This window comes from Onychomys torridus, chromosome 7, assembly GCF_903995425.1.
Source record: "Onychomys torridus chromosome 7, mOncTor1.1, whole genome shotgun sequence".
Classification (NCBI taxonomy): Eukaryota; Metazoa; Chordata; class Mammalia; order Rodentia; family Cricetidae; genus Onychomys; species Onychomys torridus.
In genome coordinates, this window is record NC_050449.1 from 10962702 (window position 1) to 10986960 (window position 24259).

The following is a 24259-nucleotide window of genomic DNA, read 5'->3' on the forward strand; positions in this document are numbered from 1 at the left end:
GCAGGACACCAAGTCCAAACACCTTTAAGGTGAAAACCACCCGAACTTGGCAACTATCTAGAATCACACTTCAGAGGCTGAAGCAGATTTGTCACAAATTCAAGGCCAACCCTTGATACAGAGTAAGATTGTGTCTCAAAACACAGAGCAAAAACTCACACCAAAAAGCAAGACCTGGTGACCTCTTTCCACTGAGAAATTCAAAGACTAGGAACTGGGAAGCATCAAGAGCAGGGTGGGCATGTCTGGAGTAGATTTGCCACAGACTACTCAAAAGCAAGGCCTAGACCACACCTGTCTCCTTCTGTGCTCCCTGCTGAGGCACTTCTTAACCTGCTCTTGTTGACCCAGGTGAGTGAGAGGGGTATCAGTTCCCAGACACCCCAAGAACCCCAGTGCTGGGGAGGACTACTCCCTGTGGGTGATCTTGGTGAACTTCAGGGAAAGAGCCTGGTGTGCTCAGTGACTCTGTGTCAAAGATGTTCTTCTTAGGTTTTTAAAGAGACAGTAGGAGTGGCTGATTTGAGATACAGCTTATATTCACAAAGTACTTGGAGATTTTAACACAAAGTTTATGTGAACATCAAAGATAGGATTTTTATTTTAAAAAGCAAATTCAAGCCCTTAAGTTAGTAATGTTTTCAGGTTAGCCGTATAAAAATGTATTATTTTACATCTCCCCATACTGCATACTACAACTGTACACAAACTTTCCCTTCCAAAGCACTCGTCACTTATAAAGTGAGGGTGCAGCTGCTAACTTTTACACAGTGCTCCTGGGAAGGACTGGAGTGCCAGTACTTATATGGAAGACATCTCTCCCTTGTGCTTGTAACTGATCTGCAAACATCCAAGTCAATGTTTCTGGAACTTGTTCTGGAGAAAATCACAGCAGACAGGGGCTCAGTGCAGACATAAGCAGCTCCATTTTATAAACGAAATTACGGCCCTCCATCTTGTTCCACTGAACCTCCTTGAAGGGTCCACGGAGATGACTCCACTTGCTGTCCTGTAAAACATCACTTTTCGGAAGGTCTTTGCACTGGTTCCGGGGGAACTGGACCATAATCTTGCTGCCACTCTCAGGTCCGTTACGAACTGTTGAGGAAACCAACATCAGTAACATATACTGCAACTTAGGAAGTGATGGAAAACCCAAACTTCATTCTGTGAGCACAGAAACCTACTCAATCTCCTTAACAAGTGTTCAGGAGCTGGCCATGGCAGTGCACAGCCCTAACCCTGGCACCTGGTGGTGCATACCCTGAGCCCTAGCACCTGGTGGTGCATACCCCTAACTCTGGCACCTAGTGGTGCATATTCCAAGCCCCGACACCTGGTTTGGCACACCCTGAGGCCTGGCACCTTGTGGTACAGTCTGCAGGATCAGGAGTTCAAGGCTAGTTTTGGCTACATAGTTCAAGGGCAGTGTGTCTCAGTTCCAAAATACTATATTTATTAATAATTTATGCATGTATATGTATGAATGCATGTGTGTATGCACGTGTGAAAGTCAGAACTTTTTTTTTTTTTTTGGTTTTTGGAGACAGGGTTTCTCTGTGTAGTTTTGGTGCCTGTCTCGGACCTCACTCTGTAGACCCAGAAGACAACTTTCAATTGTTATCTCTGACCACCTCGTGGTCTTGGAATCAGAGAGGTCATCAAAGTACATCATGGCAAGTGCCTTTACCTGCTACACCATCTTGCCAGACATCCAAATGCTAAATTTTTGCTCACACTCTAAGATGATTTAAGTATCTTTGAATTATTTGTTCTATAAAAATTAGACAAGATGTGCCAGGTGTGGTGACCTATTCCTACAATCCAAGCCCTCAAAGGCTGAGACAGGAGGACCAAGACTGGCCTGGGCTATCAACTAAATTCAATGCCAGCCTGAGCTACAAAGAGTTTGAAGCCTGCCTAAACTGCACACAAGACCTGGTATCCCAGAAAAAGGAAATAAAGGAAGAATGCTGGTTTTAATGAAGTTTTAACTGATGCAGGTAAGATTTAAAAAATGACCCCTTGAACTTCCCAATATTCTGAGTTATAAGAACAGAAGGCTTGCTTAGTAAGTTCTCACACACACTCTTTCCTCCCTCTCTGTCCCTCCCCCTACACACACACACACACACACACACACACACACACACACACACACACACACACACACGCACGCACACACACTCACACACATGCGCACACACACACACACACACACACACACACACACACACACACAGTCCTGTCTTGAGTAACAAATAACATCAGATAACAGCAGTGTAAACATGTTAGCTCATCCCAGAGATAGTTATTAAAGTATAATGTTCCAGAGTTGCCTCCCATTTGGAGCAGTGGAAAGTACCTGAAATAGCATAGTCACCACTTGGGGAGGCCACTGTGATGGCAGAGGCATTGCCAATGCTCTCTATGGGTCCGAGTCCCACATGATTGCTGAAGCTGAGGACCTGCCAGCCCATAACCTTGGCAAGCTGCTGAACTGCGTGCACCTGGTGCTGTGACATCTGTGAATGAGAAGATGTGACTGAATCACAGGCCCACTCTGGTGATCTGATGTAGTTTGTTGGGGTCCTCAACCTCTGGCCCAAAGTTGAGGACTTCTGTGACTACTAGAGAGGGCAGATCCACACCTTCCCTGCAGAAACTGTAGCTGCCTGGTACTGTCTCTCTGTGTCCACTGGCAGCTGGAGTGCAGACACCATTAGCTTACTATGTTCTCTGGCTTTAGGTAACAGCAGCCCTCTAAGCGGGGGACCTAATGCGGCCGGCAGAATGGTAAGGAACAGAGTGGGTCAGGTCTTGTCCTCCTGGCACTGTCCCTGGAGGCTGGCTAGGTCAGTTGGACATCATGACAAAAAGCTGCTCATCTGGGCTTGTTCTACATTACAGCCCTCAAGGCCAGAAGACTACTGACCTCAGGCTCACATGATCAGCTGACCCTTAGTAAACAGCATCCTACCTGTTCTTCATTCTCATCCTGGTAGCACACATTCTGCCACAACAGTGAAGGCAGAGGCACCAGGGCAGTGGCACCAGCACTACCTGTTTTCCCTGGTCCCTGTCCACTTGCAGACCTTGGTCTCTAGACATGCCATTCTCTGAGATACTCTAACACATCTGTGTGCACTTCAGTTAACCAAACTCACTTAGGATGTAACCAGCTAGCGCCTAAGTTAGCCATGGCCCTCACAGATGCACTGATGACCTGGCATCAAAGAGATAATTTTCCATGAGAGGACTGCACTTGGAGGAAATTTTAGCATATTTTTTTTCTTACTTTGTGTGAATAATCATTCTTTTACATTAGCATTAAAAAACAACAACCCTCCCTTCTCTGCCACAGTTCATCAGTGTACTAGATAATCCCAACGCTAAGCAGGCAAACCAAAGCTCTGCTTACACTCCAGTGTCCAGAACAAGTCTGTACTTTCTACTGCCCTTTCACAGGGGCAGCCCTCTCTGGGGCCAAAGACTCAATCACTGCACTTGTTACTATGGATAATGGCTGCTGGTGCCGGCGTCTGTCTTGCTCTCTCTGCTTTCCTTGGGCTAACACTTCCCCACTCCAGAAAGGGCCTATTTCCCGGAGACAGAAACCCTGCTGGCTGCAGAACTGATCCTTCACTGTACCACAAAGAAGTGCAAATAAACCAGGACAGAAGATGAACCAGAAATGTGTACTGGAAGTAAATGACAGGGTGGAAAAAATGGTTTCTCCTTCTGTAACCATGGCAGTCCTGCTTGTTCAAGGTGTCCGTTAAACAGTTAATGACAAGGGTCTTGAAGCTTGAAGTGTGGCTGGGCATGTGCTGCACACTTGCAATTCCAGCAACCAGCAGGCAGAGGCTGGGGACCACTGGGCTGCACAACTCATTTCAGGCTGGCTGAGCCACAGTGAGACCCTCTCTCAAAGCAATAAAACAACAAAAACTCTAACCAAAACACAGTGTGCAACGTACCTGAGACAGAAGGAGATCCTGCAGCTCCTGCTCCTGATGAGACAATGTGATCACCCGTCCGTCTCTGTGCACAACACGCACTTGCTCCACACCAATGTTCAACTGCAGCTGGATGGACCTGCAGACACACACTCTAGTCTGTACAATCACAAGGATCTTTACATCATGTTGACAGCATGGACAAAGATGGCAGCAGTTCTGACAACCTAAACTAACTTTTATGTTACAGAGAGGAGGGTGGTTTCTTAGCCTCCACCGGATGAGATCCAAGGCAGACTTCCTCAGACTGCACCCGTCACTAGCTCCACAGCAGGCTAGTTGGAGTCATCACAGGACATGCGCACAGCAGCACATTCTTCCCCCAAGTGGCAGGATATGTGGGACTGGTCCTGACTTAAGAAGTGGATAAGGGTTCTTGCAGCCAAGCCTGAGGACCTGAGTTCAATCCCAGGTACCCATATGCTGGGAGGAGAGAACCAATTTCCACAGATTGTCCTTTACCTCTAGGCATGTGCCATGGCATGCATACACGACAACGCCCAAATAAGGAAATAAATGGAAAACACACTCCCCTCAGTTCCTTCACATCACATACTTTTACTTTCTGTACTTCATCATATGCTTGTTTATTGTTATTGAAAATTAGTACCGCATGCAGATCTTCTGCTGCTCCCTCACAGGGGAGTGCTTTGTTCACAGTGGCCAGCTAGTTCTCTTAAGTTAGCATCTAAGCACTTACAGAGCCTGGAGAGGCAGGGTCAGATCTCTCAGACCAACACAGGGGGGTGCAGCTCTACCTTTTTATTGTAGTTTTTAAAGACAGGATCTTTTTTGTAAAGCCAAGGCTGGCCTTGACCTCACTACAATCTTTCTGCCTCCATCTCCCAAGCTCTGGGATTACAGGTGTATACCATCACACCCAGTTTATTATAAGGCGTTAGGGATCAAACTGAGAACAAACTTCTTTTTGTTGCAATGTTGGGCATGGAACTCAGGGCCTTGAATGCACCAAACAAGCATTCTGAGCCATACACCTTACCAAGCATCTGCCTAAGAATGCCAGAACAAGGACTATGCTGCTCTTTCACAGACACACAATGGTCAACCTGGTTGAGAGGTACAATTATCAACTCATGCATCAGAACCAAGGGCAACACCAAGTCAGGAGAGAACTACAAACTCAGACTGCCCTGAGCAGACAATGCTGAGTGCAGACTTGGATGGCCAAACTCACGCCTCACACACTAGACGTGCACAGCCTCTAGACAAGAACTGACACAGGCTTGTCTCAGCGAGTGAAGTAGCTTTCTTCTCAATGCTGGGACTCATTTTCCACTTTAAAACCTAGGCATGCTTGACTGCGAGCCCACAGGTTGCATGTGGCTAAGGACAGCTATGAATATGGCCCAACACAAAACTGTACACATGAGATTTTATGTGTTTTTTCAAAGATTTGTATGTGTATGTAACATATGTGCAGGCACCCCTGGAGGTCAGAAGAGAATCTAAGATTCCCTGGAGCTAGAGTTACAGGCAGTTGTGAGTCACCTGATGTGGGTGCTAGGGACAGAACTCAGGTCCCCTGGAAGAGCACTGAGACATCTCTCCAGCCTCTTACCTCTTGTTTTTGCAAATACTTTACAGGTGATATAATTTATGGGAGGCAACTCCATGACAACTAGCAAATAACCTGAGGCTTCAGAGAGTCCTTTGGAAAAGACCCAGCCAGTGCCTCAGCGCTACCTGTGTGATGTGCTGGTGACACTTACTTGCATATTTGTTCATAGCCTTGAGATGTGATTAAAACTTTGACACTAGACTCATAAACGTCATTGATGTTTGACCAGTGGGCCTGGATCTGGGGATCCTCAATGCGACTTGCCAAGCTATCAATCGTTGCAGCCGTTCTTTAAAAGGAAAATTGAAAAAATTAAAAATCACCATATAAATGAAAGCATCAATTTTACAAAAACCTAAACATTTTCATTTTTGCCTCATTTTTTCACCATTTAGAAGGTGAAGCTTCTAGAGACATTAGCTGATTCTGGGAGCCCCTGCATACACACTGCTCTGTTGGTCTCAGTTTTACATCGTAACACACATACCACCTCTCATTATCCTGACGGGCTGGTTCCTTTACAACTCCATTAATCCTGTCCTGTGCATGAGAGCTGATCACCATACAGTAAGATACTTCCCAGGTACTAATCTGTCACGCACCATTCACAGGTGTTAGTGTCTGATCTCTGGCAACAAGTGACTTAGAACACACCCAGACCTGTTATTAAAATCCTAATCAAGGCAAATCAGAGCCTTGAGCACAATCCAAATATCACCCACCAGGAAAGTCAGCAATGCTTGCTAGACCTAAGCATCTAAAACTGCATGTGGTCAAGAACATTATCATCTATTCTCCCTAACAGCCCTGCATGTTTGGCAGGCATTGGCTTTTGTTTTTCATCTGATCTTGCTTTGAAGCGGTCTATACTTCTGTGGTCTCAGCTTGGTCTTCTGAGTGTCGAGGTTACCTGTGGGCCTTGCCTGGCTTTAGGAGAGCTCTGTTGCCAAGAGAGCCTCCTTCCTTCCTCCTTTCTTTTAATGAGGAGGAGTAGGTTAAGACAGGGTCTCTTATAGCCAGAGCTGACCTTGAATTTCCAATCCTCCTGTTTCTACCGCTACATAGTAGGATTGTAGGACTACCCCACTACATCCAGCTTGAAAACAGGTAAAGCATTTGCCCTGGATCATACAGAAATAAGCGCAGGAACAGCATGGGGTTTAACTTCAGAGCCCAAACCCAGGAACAAAATTATGAAGTGGCTATCCTTCTTATCTTAAACAGTGTTTAAATCCAAGGCATAAGGTATGTGCACCCACCAGGCCTCCAAAGGCCCTTAGTTCTCACTGTCTGTCTGCCCCTAATAATTTATCAGAAACAGAAAGAAGCTGAAAGGCAGCAGAACACAGGAGAACAGCCCAAGAGGTATTTGCACACACACAAGGTTTGCTCTTCACTTCCTTTCCTTTCTTGAACAATGCTTCAAAATCTCTGCAGCAGACAGGTATATGAGAATGTTCTGCTCAGCAAATACCAACATACTGGATGTGGCTCAGTAGCAGAGGCTTGCCTACCACGTACTAGCTGCCAAGCTTGATCCATAGCCACACACACACACACACACACACACACACACACACACACACACACACACACACACCAGCAACTAACTGGGGAAATAAATCATGGAATATGTGTCTAATGCTATGTTATAGTAATGAGGGCTGGGGATTTAGCTCAGTGGTAGAACGCTTGCCTAGCAAGAGCAAGGCCCTGGGTTCAATCCTCAGCTCCAAAAAAAAGTAATGATTAAATGATTCTAAATGTTTTTGTTTTTAAGAGAGAGAAAAAAAGAGAGAGAAAGAGCGTGCATAGGCCTATGAAAGAGGAGGCAGGAGGAAAGCAAACCTGAGTCCAGCCCAAGGTCTACATAAGCCCCTATTTTATTGGGGGCTATGGTGCAGGCTAGTGGGAGTGTACTTGCCCAGCACACACAGGCTGATCCAGCATTGCAAAATAAAACAAAAAAGTAATGGGATTGGCTGGGCATGGTGGTATACACTTTTAATCCCAGAACCCAGGAGACAGAAGTAGGCAGAGCTCTTTGAGTTCAAGGCCAACCTGGTCTATAAAGCAAGTTCTAAGAGGGCTTCATAGACTAAGATCCTGTCTCAAAAAAAAAAAAAAAAAAAAAAAGAGATTCATTCACTGCACCAAGAGATGTAAAACGTCACCAGCATATTAATGATCCTCAAATGTGGCAGCAGGTATACAAGTACTCTCCACACTACACATTTTGCACACATTTCAAGGAATATTTAACTTCATGGTCAATGAGAAAAATGTAAGAATAACAACAGAATATATTCATATTGATACTGTCTATCACTGAAATCCATAAAGGAAAGAAAGCAGTACCTCAGACACAGCACTTTAATGTTTCTAAGATACATCTGCACAAGTTACTCAATTTGTCCCAAGACCAGGCTTTTATACACACCCACAGTGAACCAGGAATAAACGGAGGGCCTTGGATACTAAGGGGTATGTCAGTGATTAAACTGATCTTAATCCATCGCCACCATACATCCCACCTTCCTTCTGCTGCATCACAGTATCTAAAACCTCTTCTTAAGTTAGTTTACTAGAAGCTGAAGAATCCAAGTTTTTATTCCTGCTGGGACCATAAGCAAAGGTCCTAATAAACCATTGTTAAAGAATGGAATCTGCCTCCAGGAGAAGACAAGCCCTTGTCTCTTTCCTGAAAGGTTAATCCAGTGGGGTGAGGCGGGGACCTAGCTAGTAGATCACCCCTAGGAAGCGAAGCAGAACCTTAAGATAACGTGTACTTTTCTTTTCCAGAATTTCTTCACCCTGGTACAGTCGCAGGAGCCACTACAAAGTGTGAGGTTTAGCTAGGTCTACCTATCTTTTTCAGGCCTGACTCAGACAGATATAACTATTTCTTTTTCTTCTGTCTCTTTTCCTTGGGTGGTGGCAAGAGCTCATGGGTGTTTTTCGCTCCCTAACAACTGCCTTGGGCTTCCCTGTTCTTTTGCTAAAGCTCTGACCTCTCCCTGCCTCAGCTCAGGCTGCACTCCATTGTTCCTTCTCTTCCCCACTTTCCTTCCTTCCAGGCAGCTGGGAGACTCACAGCTTTCCTGCAAGGGGGAGGGGGACTGGGTCCTTTTTAAACTCTAATTAACTGTTTTAATCTTAGGAGGTGACCCTAATTCCCAGGTACCACTAGATGGCTCCGCTAGGACCCCTCAAGATTTATTCTGGCTATCTTTCTTGCTGTTTAACCTACTTAAAAAAAAAAATTAATCTAATTTAAAAACAACGTAATTTATTTACTTATTTTTACCTATATGTATGTCTGTGTAAAAATGCTAGATCCCCTGGAACTGGCGTCACAGACAGCTGTGAGCCACCATGTAGGTGCTGTAAATTGAATATGGGTCCTCTGGAAGAGCAACCAGTGCTCTTATTAACAGCTAAGGCATCTCTCCAGCCCTCCTGCCATTTACTAGTTTATTGACAGAGAAAATAAACCAGTTCCTGCACCCCTAGATAGCATCACCATGCCAAGTGGTAAGAAGACACTGAAAATCAAGACATCCATCAACAATATCACCTAGTAAATGACAATACTACAGAACTTTGAAGGCAAGATTAAGTAGAAACAGACCTCCCATCAGCTATGGTAATGATGGAGAGGGCAGCCCCCAACACCAACCAGATGCCCTCTTTCTCATCATGCCCGCTATCCTGCAAATACTTAGCATGGAAGATGAACAACAAAGCCAGTGCAGCAGCACATGCCTTTGATGCCACGGGCAGGCAGAGGCCAGTGACCTGTCAGTTCAAAGCCAGGTCTACAGTGAAACCCTTCTCAGAACAGAGAAAGACAAGGCGAGTTTGGGCTTACACAACCTTGGGCTATTACCTTTAACTGTCTAGCCTTGAGCAAATTGACTAAATTATCAAAGCCTCAACCAGCTCATCAGTGAAAATGGCTTTTAATGCTGTTTGCCCCCAGTAACAATTAAATCAACATGTGAGAATAAAGCCTTAAGGATGGGCTGCCAAACAAAACACAAAGCCAGGAGAAAAGTTGTTTTCCTGGCTACCAGCCAGCTGTTAGCAGCTGTTAGCACCAGTGCAGGGTGGTATTAAAAACAGAGCATTCAGCCAGGCAGTAGTGGCACATGCCTTTAATCCCAGCTCTCAGGAGGCAGAGGCAGGCGGATCTCTGAGTTCAAGGCCAGCCTGGGCGACAGAATGAGTTCCAGGGAAGGCTCCAAAGCTACACAGAGAAACCCTGTCTCAATAACAAAACAAACAAACAAACAAACAAACAAACAAACAACCAGAGCATTCAGCTAGCCAGGAGGACCCAATCAATCACCACAGCCTTACTCTCAGCTGCTTTTTCCCTGCAGGAAAAAGGAACTTCACACACACTCAAAAGGAACATACATTAGAGAGAGCAGGAAAAGGACCTGAGATCAGAGAAAAGCAGTAATTTCTTCATTCTTACCTGCTCCTCAGGAAAATATGCTTGGCTTGTTTAATGATTTTTTCTAGGAGTCCTTCTGTGGACTGTATCGAATTAATTTCATTTTTATCAAAAGCCTGAGGACCTGAAAGTCTCATTCTCTTGTGGCCCAAAGGAGCACTTGCTGGGTGAGGCATCACGGTGGAACTCAAGGTCTGTTTATGAAACTGACACACAAAAAAAGCCACTTTAATGACCAGCACCTATGTAATAAGCATGACAAAGATGTTTAACCAAAGCCTGGCTCAAATTTTTGGAAATGAAAGTAATAAATTAAAAAGTAATCTTGCCAGATGTAGTAGCCATGCTTTTAATTTCAGTACTCGGGGGCAGATGCCAGCCTGGTCTACTACATAGGTTGGTACAGGTTAGTCAGGACTACATAGCAAGACCCTGCCTCCAAATCATTATCATCATCTTCTTGATACAGAGATAAATGCACTGAGTGGCCATGGGCATGACTCAAGTCTGTAAAGAGGAGGGCTCCTTTGAGCTGTAACTTTTATCTTGAAAGTTTTAAATTACAAAGCATTCTTCATAAAGTCTCATATCATGATCAGATTAATTGTCCTAGACTGTCTGGCAGAACCCAAGAAATGGTTTGTCAGATATTCTAGCTTGTAGCCAATTTGAATGCACCAACAATGCTGAGAAACATTAGGTGACTGCCCAGGCTGCCAGCTGTCTCTGTCTACTCTTGCAAGATTCCCAAAAGTTGCTTGCATCCATCTTCCATTTCTTCAGGTACCATTATATTCCTTCTCAGGTCTTTGATGAGATTGAAGACTAGCAGTTATAGTTACAACTTAGTATATATATATAAAAATAATCTTAGCTAGAACATATATTAGATTCAGGTTCTTCAGGATAGGACACCTTTTGGAATGATCTCCGGAACATGCCATTTACCTATGCTCCAGACTTCTCTGGATTTTAGTATGTGTCTCTTGTTTGATATTGTTCATGTTGGTTGTAGTTCTATCTTATCTAGGTCATTATCTCTTACTACTCCTGGACAATATGCCATAATCATTCCTATTGTGTATCGTCTTGTTAGGTTAAACCTTCTTATTTAGACAAAAGGGGGAGATGTAGTGGGTAGCCATTTCAGCTTTGACCTGGAAGTTCCAACCCCCATTGAGGCTTCAGTAACTGTCACACCTACAAGGCAGAGCTGAGAGAGGACCCCTGAAGACCCAAGATCCGGATGTGGGGGTTCTCTTGGTTCCTGGATCCTGGACGCTAGAGGTGGACCAAGCAGAGTTCTCCAGAGAACACTGCTGGACTGTGCTACATCTTTCCCAACCCTGTAACCTATTCCTTCACTTGTAAGTTAACCCACAAAATAAACTTCCCTTTTAACTACATGGAGTTGCCTTAATAATTAAACCAATATGGCAGAACCCAAGAAACATGTAATACTGAAATTGAAATGAGAGCATCACCCATGCTAAGCAAGTGTTCAACCCTAAGTGAAATCCTCAGTCTGAAAAACCTTTTAAAAACACAGGCTTTTATACCTTTATGACCAACTGAACGCCACCTTGGGAGTTGGGGGTAGGAAGGTGGGAGGCTGGAATATATTCATCTATAAAGATTCTCAAAACAGGACATTACCATGCATCGCAGGCCTCCCCACCAAAGCCACCCTTTCTCTGTCCAGTGGCACGTGCTTCCCATGGTAACTCCAGAACTTGCTGTATATCCCTATTGCTACAAGTTATCCTGCCAGCAAGGCCCATGCACTGATTGTCTCTGAATCCCTTGGCACACAGCAGGTTTTTTCACACTGCTGCACGCTCCTGGCTCAGTGGTGGAGGCTTGTGCACTGCTCAGCCGTGCTCACACTGCAGAGCGTACTTGAGTTGTTACCTCTCTGATCAGCAGGTGCAAGTTGTGCTCCAGAACATAGAGGTGATCCTCCGCACCTGGCTTCTCTGTGGCACATTTCTGGGACTTCTTATCATTTGAGGAGTGGCACAGGGAAATGGACAGCTGCAAGCCTGTATAGAGAGGCAGGACAGATGCAGAGAGCCAAGAACTGGACACTGAAACCAACTTCCCAAAGGACAATCAGGCACATTCTCAAGACTCTCTTCAATTGCTTCATGTGAGCACCTCTACTCCAATGACCCCTTACTTAACATGGTAAACCCCCACAGGGTAGGACACTGTAATTCCACAGACTACAATGTGGTGCTGCTCCTGAGTGCAGCTGAAGGCTGGGGAAATGCAACTCTTGTTTTCACAAACACACAATCTGAAAAACAAGCTTCTCTAGTTCTATTTCAACATGCAGTTAGTTACCAGGCTCTCCTCCCTATTCCCAAAAGTAATAGGGAAAAATTGTTCATGTCTAACCCTAAACAAATGGTTCTTAAACTTCCTAACGCTGTAACCCTTTAATGCTGTTCCTCATGTTGTGGTAAGCCCCAACCATAAAATTATTTTGTTGTTACTTTACAACTGTAATTCTGCTACTGTTAGGAGTTGTAACATAAATACCTGATATGCAGCTCCAACGGGGTCACGACCCACATGTTGAGAACCACTGCCTAAACCACGTGCATAGCTAATGACAACTGATTTCTAGGTTAAGCCTGTTTGCTTCTGAATAAAAGTGTCATTTCTACAAATTAGGAGTAGTCAAAGTGTTTTTAAATTGGAACCTCATTTAGAAAAGGCAGTATCCTTGAAATAAAATGCCATCTGACAGCAGCTACTGAACCACAGCAACTGCCACAGCACTACACAGTTTTAAACAGACTGTGAAAGCCAAGATGCTCCCATCAGGACACAGGACAGAATAGGTGGTATCGCTGGCCTACAGCATTACTGGATACACAGCACAGCCCGTTCCTGCAGCCCTCTTGCAGCGCACAGCCCCCCCCCCCCCCCCCCCCCCATAAAGTCCTGTTTACAGGCCTCAGAAGGCTGGCTGCTCTTACTTGGAAAGGGCTGAGAGATGATCTGGTTTTTCACCACAATGTGAGGGATCTGAGACTTAATCTGAACGGCTTCCCGAGAAAGCTGCGCAAAAATTTCTTTACAAAGAAGGACATTTTGTGCTGCTTCTAACTTCGTCTGCCAATGTGGGGAACCTGGAAGACAGAAGGCACGCATAATCCCAGTGTCCAGCCAGATTAAGTACACAGTGCACAAATGATAACCTCACTTCATAATTAAGGCTCAGAATACTGGTATAGTCTTTTCTCCAACATAAAAACCTCATTCAAATTTTTCTGACAATTCGACAGACGCAAACAAACTTCTGTTCATTTTCATCACTGTCTCCCTTATCCCTTTCCTCTCCTACTCTAACTCTTCTTCCGAAGGCCCCCTTGTGCGTGCGCGCGCACGTGTGTGTGTGTGTGTGTGTGTGTGTGTGTGTGTGTGTGTGAGAGAGAGAGAGAGAGAGACAGAGACGCAGAGACGATACAGACAGACAGACAGATAATTTGTGGCTGCTCTGAGCATGAGATTAGATTATTTACAGGAACGAGATTGAGATTATCTATAGGAATATAGGCAACTAATCAGTGGCTACACTGTAGAGGGCAAGAGGTCTTGTATATACACAGATAAGCAGTGGAGAACCCAGAAAAAGTAAACACACAGACTTATCTCTTCAAAGGGAGGATATGTTTACCATGTCTTCCTCCAGGGTACTGGATAAGGATATATCTTACAATCTGTGATCCATTGCTGTCTGTAGAGCCAAGCTTCACCTGCATTCCCCAGAAATTATGTTTTATTTGTTCCAGACCTTTCCCTCTTGAGCATTGCTTTTAAGTTCCCATCCTTGTGATGATGTCACTTGTATTTTACAACAGCCTAAGTGACTTCTATGTTATCACAGGACGATGCCAATCCAGAAGTCCATGGACTTTACGTTAACCTCAGTCATTCTCCCTAGACCTTTATCTTGAGCACTGTCTCTGAGTCAACAGATCATTTTTTTCCCCCCAAAACAGGGTTTCTCTGTGTAGTTTTTTTTGCGCCTTTCCTGGATCTCGCTCTGTAGACCAAGCTGGTCTCGAACTCACAAAAATCTGCCTGCCTCTGCCTGCCTCTGCCTCCCGTGTGCTGGGATTAAAGGCGTGTGCCACCACCGCCCAGCTTAAAGATTTATTTATTTATAAATACATGCAGCATGTATTTCTGCAGTCCAGAAGAGGGCACCAGGTCTCATTACAGATGGTTGTAAGCCACCATGTGGTTACTGGGAATTGAACTCAGGACCTCTGGAAGAGCAGTCAGTGCTCTTAATCTCTGAGTCATCTCTACAGCCCCTCAAAAGAACATTTTTAGGGAAGAAGCCAGATGTATTTTGTAAAGAGTTTCAATGTAAACATGCCCTAAGATTTGTTGTACACACAGGACTGAGTTAATTGTTATCAAAACAACTGTTTTTCCAAAACTGTGCTGTGCTTAAATATTGCTAAAATAAATGACCCGATGTCAGACTCTAGAAGTCTGAACCAATGACTGCTGACTAAGATGAACAGTGATGACTAAGATGAACAGAGTGATGACTGAGATGAACAGTGATGACTGACTGAGATGAACAGTGATGACTGAGATGAACAGTGATGACTGACATGAACAGTGATGACTGAGATGAACAGTGATGACTGACATGAACAGTGATGACTGACATGAACAGTGATGACTAAGATGAACAGTGATGACTGACTGACATGAACAGTGATGACTGAGATGAACAGTGATGACTGAGATGAACAGTGGATGACTTGGAGATGAACAGTGATGACTGAGATGAACAGTGATGACTGAGATGAACAGTGATGACTGACATGAACAGTGATGACTGAGATGAACAGTGATGACTGACATGAACAGTGATGACTGACATGAACAGTGATGACTGAGATGAACAGTGATGACTGACATGAACAGTGATGACTAAGATGAACAGTGATGACTGACATGAACAGTGATGACTGACATGAACAGTGATGACTGACATGAACAATGATGACTGAGATGAACAGTGATGACTGAGATGAACAGTGATGACTGACTGAGATGAACAGTGATGACTGACATGAACAGTGATGACTGACATGAACAGTGATGACTGAGATGAACAGTGATGACTGACATGAACAGTGATGACTGAGATGAACAGTGATGACTGACATGAACAGTGATGACTGACATGAACAGTGATGACTGAGATGAACAGTGATGACTGAGATGAACAGTGATGACTGAGATGAACAGTGATGACTGACTGAGATGAACAGTGATGACTGAGATGAACAGTGATGACTGAGATGAACAGTGATGACTGAGATGAACAGTGATGACTGAGATGAACAGTGATGACTGAGATGAACAGTGATGACTGACATGAACAGTGATGACTGACATGAACAGTGATGACTGAGATGAACAGTGATGACTGAGATGAACAGTGATGACTGACATGAACAGTGATGACTGAGATGAACAGTGATGACTGAGATGAACAGTGATGACTGACTGAGATGAACAGTGATGACTGAGATGAACAGTGATGACTGACTGAGATGAACAGTGATGACTGAGATGAACAGTGATGACTGAGATGAACAGTGATGACTGAGATGAACAGTGATGACTGAGATGAACAGTGATGACTGAGATGAACAGTGATGACTGAGATGAACAGTGATGACTGAGATGAACAGTGATGACTGACTAAGATGAACAGTGATGACTGAGATGAACAGTGATGACTGAGATGAACAGTGATGACTGACATGAACAGTGATGACTGACATGAACAGTGATGACTGACATGAACAGTGATGACTGACATGAACAGTGATGACTGACATGAACAGTGATGACTGAGATGAACAGTGATGACTGACATGAACAGTGATGACTGACATGAACAGTGATGACTAAGATGAACAGTGATGACTGACTGACATGAACAGTGATGACTGACATGAACAGTGATGACTGACATGAACAGTGATGACTGACATGAACAGTGATGACTGACATGAACAGTGATGACTGAGATGAACAGTGATGACTGAGATGAACAGTGATGACTGAGATGAACAGTGATGACTAAGATGAACAGTGATGACTGACTGACATGAACAGTGATGACTGACATGAACAGTGATGACTGAGATGAACAGTGATGACTGAGATGAACAGTGATGACTGAGATGAACAGTGATGACTGAGATGAACAGTGATGACTAAGTCAATATGAACTAAGTTTCATACTTACCTCATCTGGATCATTTTGCTGCTGGCTGTAAAGCCTTCAGGGACTCCTGCACTACACCACTGAGGAAAATGCTGCACCTTGCCTATAGAAACTATTAGCTGCCTATAGTCCCTCAGTAAGGGTAAGGGTCCTCACAATCCCCTCAGCCATCCACAGTGAAACAGTCTTGTACTAATCCACAGCAGGTAACCGCAGCCACAGAGAGGACATGTGTAATGGGGGTGTCATACCCAGAACACACTGTTTCACAGCCCTCCTCCCCACCTCTGGCTCCTACGTTCTTTCTGTCTCTACTTTCATGTTATTCCCTGATGGGTTGAAATCTTACTTCTTTTACATTGTACAAAAACATACAGCTCTTCACTAGTGGTTTACTTGTAAATAATAAGAAGTTTGCTTCCAGAAGCAATCATGGCTCTTATTTCCTGCAATTCCAGGACACAAGAGGCTGAGGCAGAAGGATTATGAGTTTAAAGTCAAAGATTACCTCAAAAAGCCAAGACAGATGACAGTTCTTTGAGAAACCCATATCCATGTTCTGGGGTGCCTTTCTGAGCAGCCCTGTTTTTCTCAACCCTCAATGCTCAAACCATCTTCAATAACCACCAACTCTGCTTTTAAAGATGGACTTCCTACTGTTTTCACAGCACAGGTCTCTTTTCCTCTCTGTTTGGCTTACTGACTATGTGAGTATAAGAGTGGAGGTTGGATGCCATGACATACCTGGTTTGGATTTGGGTAACGGTCTCTTAAAAAGGTTGACTGTGCCAAGATCACCTATGTCTGGAGCCTGTTTCTGAATAGAAACCTAGACAACATGAAAAAATGTTAGCAAAGTTGCTTCTGGGTAATTGGCAAGAAATGACTTGAAAAAGACTCTAATCAGTACCTTGATGTATGCAGACCCCTCTAAATCACTAGGAATCTGGACATCCAGAGGACAGTAATCTTCTGGTATCTTTTTATCCAAATCAATGTCTGTATTCTTAATCACTTCAAAGGTGCCATGATGGGGAAAGAGAGAGCCTAATTGGGTATTAAAGATTAAAAAAATTAACACAGCACATTAACTTAACATAAACTGTCAAGTATAGCACGCCACACCCACATCACTAAAGCATGAATTCTTTGCACTGGAAATGTGTATGTGCAGAGAGAGGAGACACTACTGAGCCAAACCAAAAGAGGAAGTGGGAGAGAGGTATAGGCAGGTAAATCTACAGAGTATGAGACCAGCCTGGTCTACACAGTGAATTCTAGGCAAGCCAGAGCTATACAATGAGACTGTATGTCAAAATAAAACCAAAAGACAACAACAAAATACTATGCAAGCATGGTGGTGACCTCCACAAGCCACACATTGTATCTAATGGAGTGTTGATAAAATGAACATGCCTCTATGAGTACATTTCTTAGATCTGAGTTCAGCATCAGAAGGACAGAGCAACAGTGCTTACAGTACTATTTTCAGCCAGTTCCTCTACTTTTATGTGAAGCACCTCTGTACAGGTCAGAAGTCTAAGTAACTGCTACATTATGAGTGGATGGTTAGGTCCAATGCCTGTCTAACAAGGGAAGACAGTCAGGATCTTCTTGCAGTTAAAAGAATGCAACTAAATTCTTCTATAATCTCAAAGGACCATCACAAAGAAAAATCAAATATTTGCCCATAATTGTTTTGGGAGAAAGAACTTATAATGTCTAAAACCAGAAAGCCCCGATTCATCTTGCAGTAGAATTCACATCAGTGTAGGGGCACTGACCCGACTCACTGTGTTTTAGTAACAGCCTGACTCTGGCACAAGGAGTCTGGTTCATTTCTACTACTGCTCTCAAGCATCCCAGCAGGAATGCTTGGCCATCTCCCATTGAGCTCTGAACCTTAAACAGCCCATCCTTGAACTCTCTCTCTTAAATGTATCTAAAAGGTTTTCAAACTGATGGCAGGTTGTTTATTATATGGCTATAGTAAGACTGGTCTGTGTGGAGTTTTAAAGATAGGGTCTCATGTAGGCAAAGATTGCCTTGAACTGTTGACCCTCCCACTCAGCCTTCAAGTGTTAAGACTCCAGGCCCTGCCAAGAATGTTTTGGTTGACAGGTAAAGAAATTAAATACCACTGTACAACAGGGAGCTGAGAAATGATCACGACAGGAGGCTGGGAGACATCATCTTACCTCCTTTGCTCACACAAAGCAGTTTCTAAGGTCAGAATCTGTACCTGCACTTCTGTAGCTCAGGTCGCCCAGGATCTTATCTCCAACCTTCCTCAGTTTCCAGTGCTGCCGTAGCCTCAAGAGCTCAGAGTTGAAGTCCCTCTGGAGCTTGTTTTCCTGGTTCTCAGTCACTGACTTGGTCAGTCTTTCTGCTCCCTTCAGTAGGATCTGAGCTGCTCCAGCAAGGGACTTCTTCTTAGAGATCAGCTGCAGTGTCTGAGGACTCTACCAAAAAGAAGTCAGCTCTTTTCCTATCCCAACTGGAGTTCCAAATTATTTTAGATAACTTTAAAACTACATCTCTTCTCGAGCAGGAAATTTGTAATGAAAACAAACAAACAAAAACAGGGAGGAAGAAGGGTGACTGTTGCCATGCCAGCACGAGGGCCTGCTGAGTTCTAGCCCCAGCACCCACATAAACCCCAGTGCAGCCCCACACACCGGTAACCCCAGTCCCAGGGAGGAAGGACAATTCTGGAGGCTTGCTGGACAGCCAATCTAACCAACTGGTGAATTTTACATTTGGGAAGAGAAGCTGACTCAAAGATATGATAATTGAGAGAGCAACTGAAGAAGACACCTCTGTCCTCTACACCCTTCCACACATGTGTGCACACACAAGTACATATACAAAATGAATTGTAGAAGAAAACAGGTGGGTGGTGAAGTAACATATACCAAGATTTTGAAAAAAAATTTCCCTTGCAAACCTTTTTTAAACAGAAGTAACCTTTTTCTTGGCCAAGTTACAAAAAGACTTTAGGTCAAAACTGCCACAGTGGTCTAGAAACTAAACTCAGCAATGTACCACCCGGGGCAAACCTAGGCAGGGCCCTGTCCTTATTCACCATCCCAGCCCCTACCCAGTTCATAACTTTCTGTGGCACTCACACTTCACATTAAATTCCAAATCCCTGCTTAGATATAACCTATGCATAGAAACCACCACCTACATGGCACACATCAATGCCCAGCTTACAATAAACAACTTCTGACCAAGTAGGAACCTTCTGTGAACACACTTTAAACCTACTAAAGTACTTCTGAAATTGTGACTGGTATCAGTCACATAGCACTACACTCACTCACTCACTGAAGATGTTGAAAACTGACCTTAGATTGTGGATACCACAACGACCAATTGATAAGTCTATTAAGTACAAGTTTTCTGACTGTAGGAATGTATCAAAAAACAAAGCAAAAAGACACAGGTAAGTTTTATAAAAAGGCCACAGTCTTCTATGACCATACTGCTCTGAATACCTCCAACCTCAGCTGACTTTAGAAGCTAGCTAAGCTGGGTGAGATGAGAGAGAGACCATATCACTCTGTTCCTACTTAAAGGAGCCTGACTCAACGATGCTCCTCATCTGTGAAGCGCTCAGTCCTTACATCTTCACCCGGACTTCTCAATTTTTCTCTTTCTTAATAATAACGTTACTCTGTTATGTGAGCATGTGTGTCTGTGCATATGAAGAGGTCAGGAGAGTCTGACCTCCTGGAGCTGCAGCTGTAGGCAGTTGTGAACTGTCTCATGTGGTTGTGAAGACGGAACTCCGGTCATCTGCACCAATATGTGCAATCATATTCCAGCTCTCTAGCTCGTGGATTTCATTTTTCAAGAAAATAAAATGCATACAACCAAATGTTGGTCCTGGGACTTAAGAGAAGCTGTTTGGTTAAAGGCCACATGTACCTGTTTGGGAGGAAGTGCATCCTGAGAGACAGGGTCCAGAGTCATGAACTTTTTGTCCCTGACAATACTGAGGACATCGTAGAGTACACACATCTCTGTGAGGGCACTTCGCAAATTGTTCCTCACTGAGTCCCAAGGCCACAGAGAAGGTTGGAATTTTACCAACCCTGAAAAACAGAAAGGAAAAGCAGGAATGTTTTACTGGTTATACTGAATAAAAGAAGAAAGTTTAATTAGAGGTTTTAACAGTATGAAAAGGGAGCTGGAGAGATGGCTCAGCAATTAAGAGCACTGGCTGCTCTTCCAGAGGACCTGGGTTCAATTTGCATCAACCACATAGTAGCTCACAGCTGTCTGTAACTCCAGTTCCAGGGGATCTAACACTTTCTCACCAATGCACATAAATGAATTAAAATAAATTATTTTTAAAAGTTTATGAAAAGGAGAATCAGGTTTTCTTCCAAACCATCCCTTTCATCTCCTCCTCACCACCCTATCTTAAGCTGTTAGCATTTAACACCACATTCCTTCTATGGCAAAACAAATGCAGTCTAATTTCCACAGGCCAAATCTGTCATTATGTCTTAGGTAGTAGACACTCAAATATCTTTTTTAACCTAGGGCTTCATTCATGCCGGACAAGCACTGAACTGTAAACAACCTGCTTCCTCCCAGCATTAGAACTTGAATAACTGTAGTGGGTTTCTAAACTGTAAAAAAAAGCAGGCAAAGCCTCAAATGGCCTACAACACCAGCATTGCTATTGGCTGCAAAAGCATATTTTCCTTTTAATCAATTTTTAATATGCGCTCACTCCACAGAATTCAAGCTAAAAGCATCAGGGAGTGAAAGTGAGATTTCCTTTATTCCCAGGTATGAGTATCCTCCCTTCTGAGACATACCCATTACTAACAGTGGGGATAAACCCTTCCAAAGGTTTTTTCCGATAATTTACACAATCCGTTCCTATTCTCCTGTTACTTGCCCTTTCCTTCCTTTGCTGTGTCCTAGAGACACCTCACACCAGCATATAGTTCCCATTCATTCTTTCACACACCCTAGGACAGCAGATCTCAACCTCCCTAACACTACGACCCTTTAATACAGTTCCTCACGTTGTGGTGACCCCCAACCATAAAATTATTTTTGGTGCTACTTGATAACTGTAATTTCGCTACTGTTATGAATCATAATGTATCTGGTAAATGACCAAGGAGGTCACAAGACTGAGAACCGCTGCCACAGGACATTTGGAAACCTTGGAGGCGTGTCACATTTAAGCACTCCTACTTAACAGATAGGTCAAGCTCTTCTAATGACGTCAGTACTGTAATTCAATATATACTTGTGCTGTATAGTTCTTCCTGTAAGTGGGGGATTTAATGGATCAAATGAGATACACAACTGCTGAGCTGATCTACCTTTCAAAACATAGGCCAATAACAATGTTTTAATTTTCTACCAACTTTATGAAAAACTACATTTAAATTTTTATTTACTTTTTGAGACGGTGTTTCACTATTAGCTCAGAAATCTGCCTCTTCCTGGTGAGGGCTAGGAATGCCTGTATTACCACACTTCACACGAACATCTCCACTTACACCGATCCTGTGGCATCACTAAATAAAGAACGGTGTTTTCAAACAACAACAACAACAACTTCTGATAACAAGGAGAATCTAAAATCCAGTCTGGTTTCTTCTCCAAATTCCTCTTTGAGTTTTGTTTCCTTGTAATTCATTCACTTCAAAGCTTCCGAGATGATCTTTAAGAATCACCCGTCTCCACCAAAATTTCCGCAAAGCTTTCAGCTGTTCTAACAAAAAAAATCGAATGCTTCTCCTGGCCTGTTACGCTGTACACGACCTGAGTCCCGAGTAGGTCGGCCTTCCCATTGCAGTTATCACATCTCTTTACAGTGACGGCTGCTACTCATCACCTACATGCACAGACAAGCAAAGTGGCAGGCTCAAGGCCGCCTAGCTCTTCACCACAAGACGCACTTTACCCCTCGGGAAGACCCTCGGGGCAGAGAACACCTCACCCTCCTCGTCGTCCTGCTCGGCCCCGGCGCCCGCCCAGTCCTGCGCATCGCCGTCGGGCCCCGCCGCCTCCTCCTCCTCGGAGCCGGAGCCCTGGCTGAAGTCGATGCGCTGCGCCAGGCGCGCCAGGTTCTGGGACATAGACAGCGGCTGCAGGTACGTCTCGGTGCCATCGAGGCCCACCTCCTGCACCTGCTTCTCGCAGGCTGACTCGATGCTGATGCGCACGGCTCGCACGCCCGACATGCTGGCACTGGCCTGCGGGCAGCACGGTGGAGACGCAGTAACAAGGAGGGACGCGGAGACTGCACGCCACACACCCCGAAAGCCAGCCGCTGCCGCCCAGACGGAAGCCAACCGCTCACCACCACCCCACAATGCTCCGCGTCTCGCGGAACACTTTGAGCAGGCGTGGCGGTCCAGCTGCTCGGACACTTCCGGTGTGCTGCACAAGAGAGCTTCCGGTTGACGGAGGTGCAGCAGCTGCCGGGAAGGCAGGGTGGGCAAGTCTTGAGACCCCGGGCGCTGGAAGTATCTTCGTTAGTTGGTTAATTGGCAGCTTGGTTTTTGAAATAGCTTCTTTCCTATTGACTTAATTAATTTGTTAACTGGTTATTGAGACACGCGGCTCCTTTGTTAGTTGGTTAATCATTTGATTAGTTTGATTTTTTTTTCTTTTGAAACACTCAGCTTACCCCCCCCCCCCCCCCCCCATTCAGTCTGGGACACCAGTCCAGGAGATGCGTCCACCCATCTTCCAGGTAGGTTTTCACTTCCCAGTTAGACTTCTCAGGGAACATCCTTACAGACACACCCTCTAGGTGATTTTACATTCAGTGAGGTTGACGGTGAAGATGTATGCACCATTCCAAATAAATACTTTATGTACGCACTCACAAATACACTGTACATGGGAATTTCACTATTAATGAGCAGCCGTTGGACTCTCTCTTGTTGATGGGGCTACCTCCAGCAAAAGGATTGAGTCAAACAGTTAGCGAGATTTACCCTCCAGGCTGCACCATCTGTCTTAACACCCCAAGGACACCTTGATATACCTACACAAAAGATTGTAACTGATTGTCTTGGCCCTGTCCTCGAAAATGACAAAATGGAGGGTTGTTGTGCAGTCTCTGCAGCCACCTCACACATATGGTATACACTCAGACTCACACGTGGGAGCCCCAGGCCTCAGCAGAAGTACTGCCACAGCAAAAAGGCCTGAATGGGATTCCCCGCCCCACCCCACCCCAACTCCCCGACTGCCCCTGACCTTTGCCCTAGAGAACTGGAACACCTTCCCCCCCATCCCCCACCCCTCCACCCAGGAAGGGGCCAATCAGAAGCAGACAAGCAGCTCTAGGTGTTCCTCTGCTGAGACTAAAATGTTACAATTCCCTAGGCCAAGAGAGCCAGTCAACTCAATCCAGATACCCTAACCAGGGCTTGAGCCAATCCCAGGTCTGTAACTAGGCGTCTTGGAATCCCCCAATCCCTCTTGTCTAGCCACTATAAAAACCCTCCCTCACCCTGTGCTGTCTGAGGTCTCTCCTCCTCTGCTGCTGGTCAGTTGGACAGAGAAGCTTGAGTTAACTCGCATTAAGGACACTTTGATTTTTTTTTTTTTGTATCGGATTTGGTCTGTGGGTGGTCTTTTGGGGATCTGGACTTTGGACACACACACGCACACGCACACGCACACGATATGTCACTAGTGAAACAAATGGCTTCTTGGACTGTATAAGCAGGCTACTCCTCAGTCTGTCAAGAGGCATCTTCCTGTACTGCCTCTCATGGTGTTGTGGTGTCAGCCAGCAATGCCTTTTATTGAATGGCCTTTCCGTGCTCACTTTCAGTAATGTAGGCCGTACTGGAAAAAGCAAGAAACCTTAGCAGGTTGGCAGCTGTGGCCCACAGCTTGGCAGGTACTAACTCTCCTACTTCTGT

General features: G+C 44.6%; 1 protein-coding gene across 1 annotated transcript; it reads right to left on the bottom strand.

The window, feature by feature from the left end:
* Nucleotides 1-571: 571 nt before the first annotated feature.
* On the bottom strand, nucleotides 572-22703 carry Med17 (mediator complex subunit 17). The gene is made up of 12 exons (XM_036193296.1): nucleotides 22315-22703; nucleotides 20271-20437; nucleotides 18580-18799; nucleotides 17248-17384; nucleotides 17082-17166; nucleotides 13048-13200; nucleotides 11972-12102; nucleotides 10082-10266; nucleotides 5750-5887; nucleotides 3981-4098; nucleotides 2366-2525; nucleotides 572-1098 (listed from the first exon to the last, which is right to left on the bottom strand). The coding sequence occupies exons 1-12, from the start codon at nucleotides 22556-22558 to the stop codon at nucleotides 887-889; spliced, it is 1950 nt and encodes a 649-aa protein (XP_036049189.1). The 5' UTR covers nucleotides 22559-22703; the 3' UTR covers nucleotides 572-886.
* Between the last annotated feature and the right edge of the window lie 1556 nt (nucleotides 22704-24259).

What these genes read in the sequence shown, in the direction of transcription:
- Med17 (XM_036193296.1), bottom strand. Translation starts at nt 22,558, where the DNA reads ATGTCGGGCGTGCGAGCCGTGCGCATCAGCATCGAGTCAGCCTGCGAG. An exon ending in CGAGCAGGACGACGAGGAGG is followed by an intron (nt 20,438 to 22,314) that starts GTGAGGTGTTCT and finishes TCTGTTTTTCAG; the next exon opens with GGTTGGTAAAATTCCAACCT. An exon ending in GGCTATGAACAAATATGCAA is followed by an intron (nt 4,099 to 5,749) that starts GTAAGTGTCACC and finishes GTGTGTCTGCAG; the next exon opens with GTCCATCCAGCTGCAGTTGA.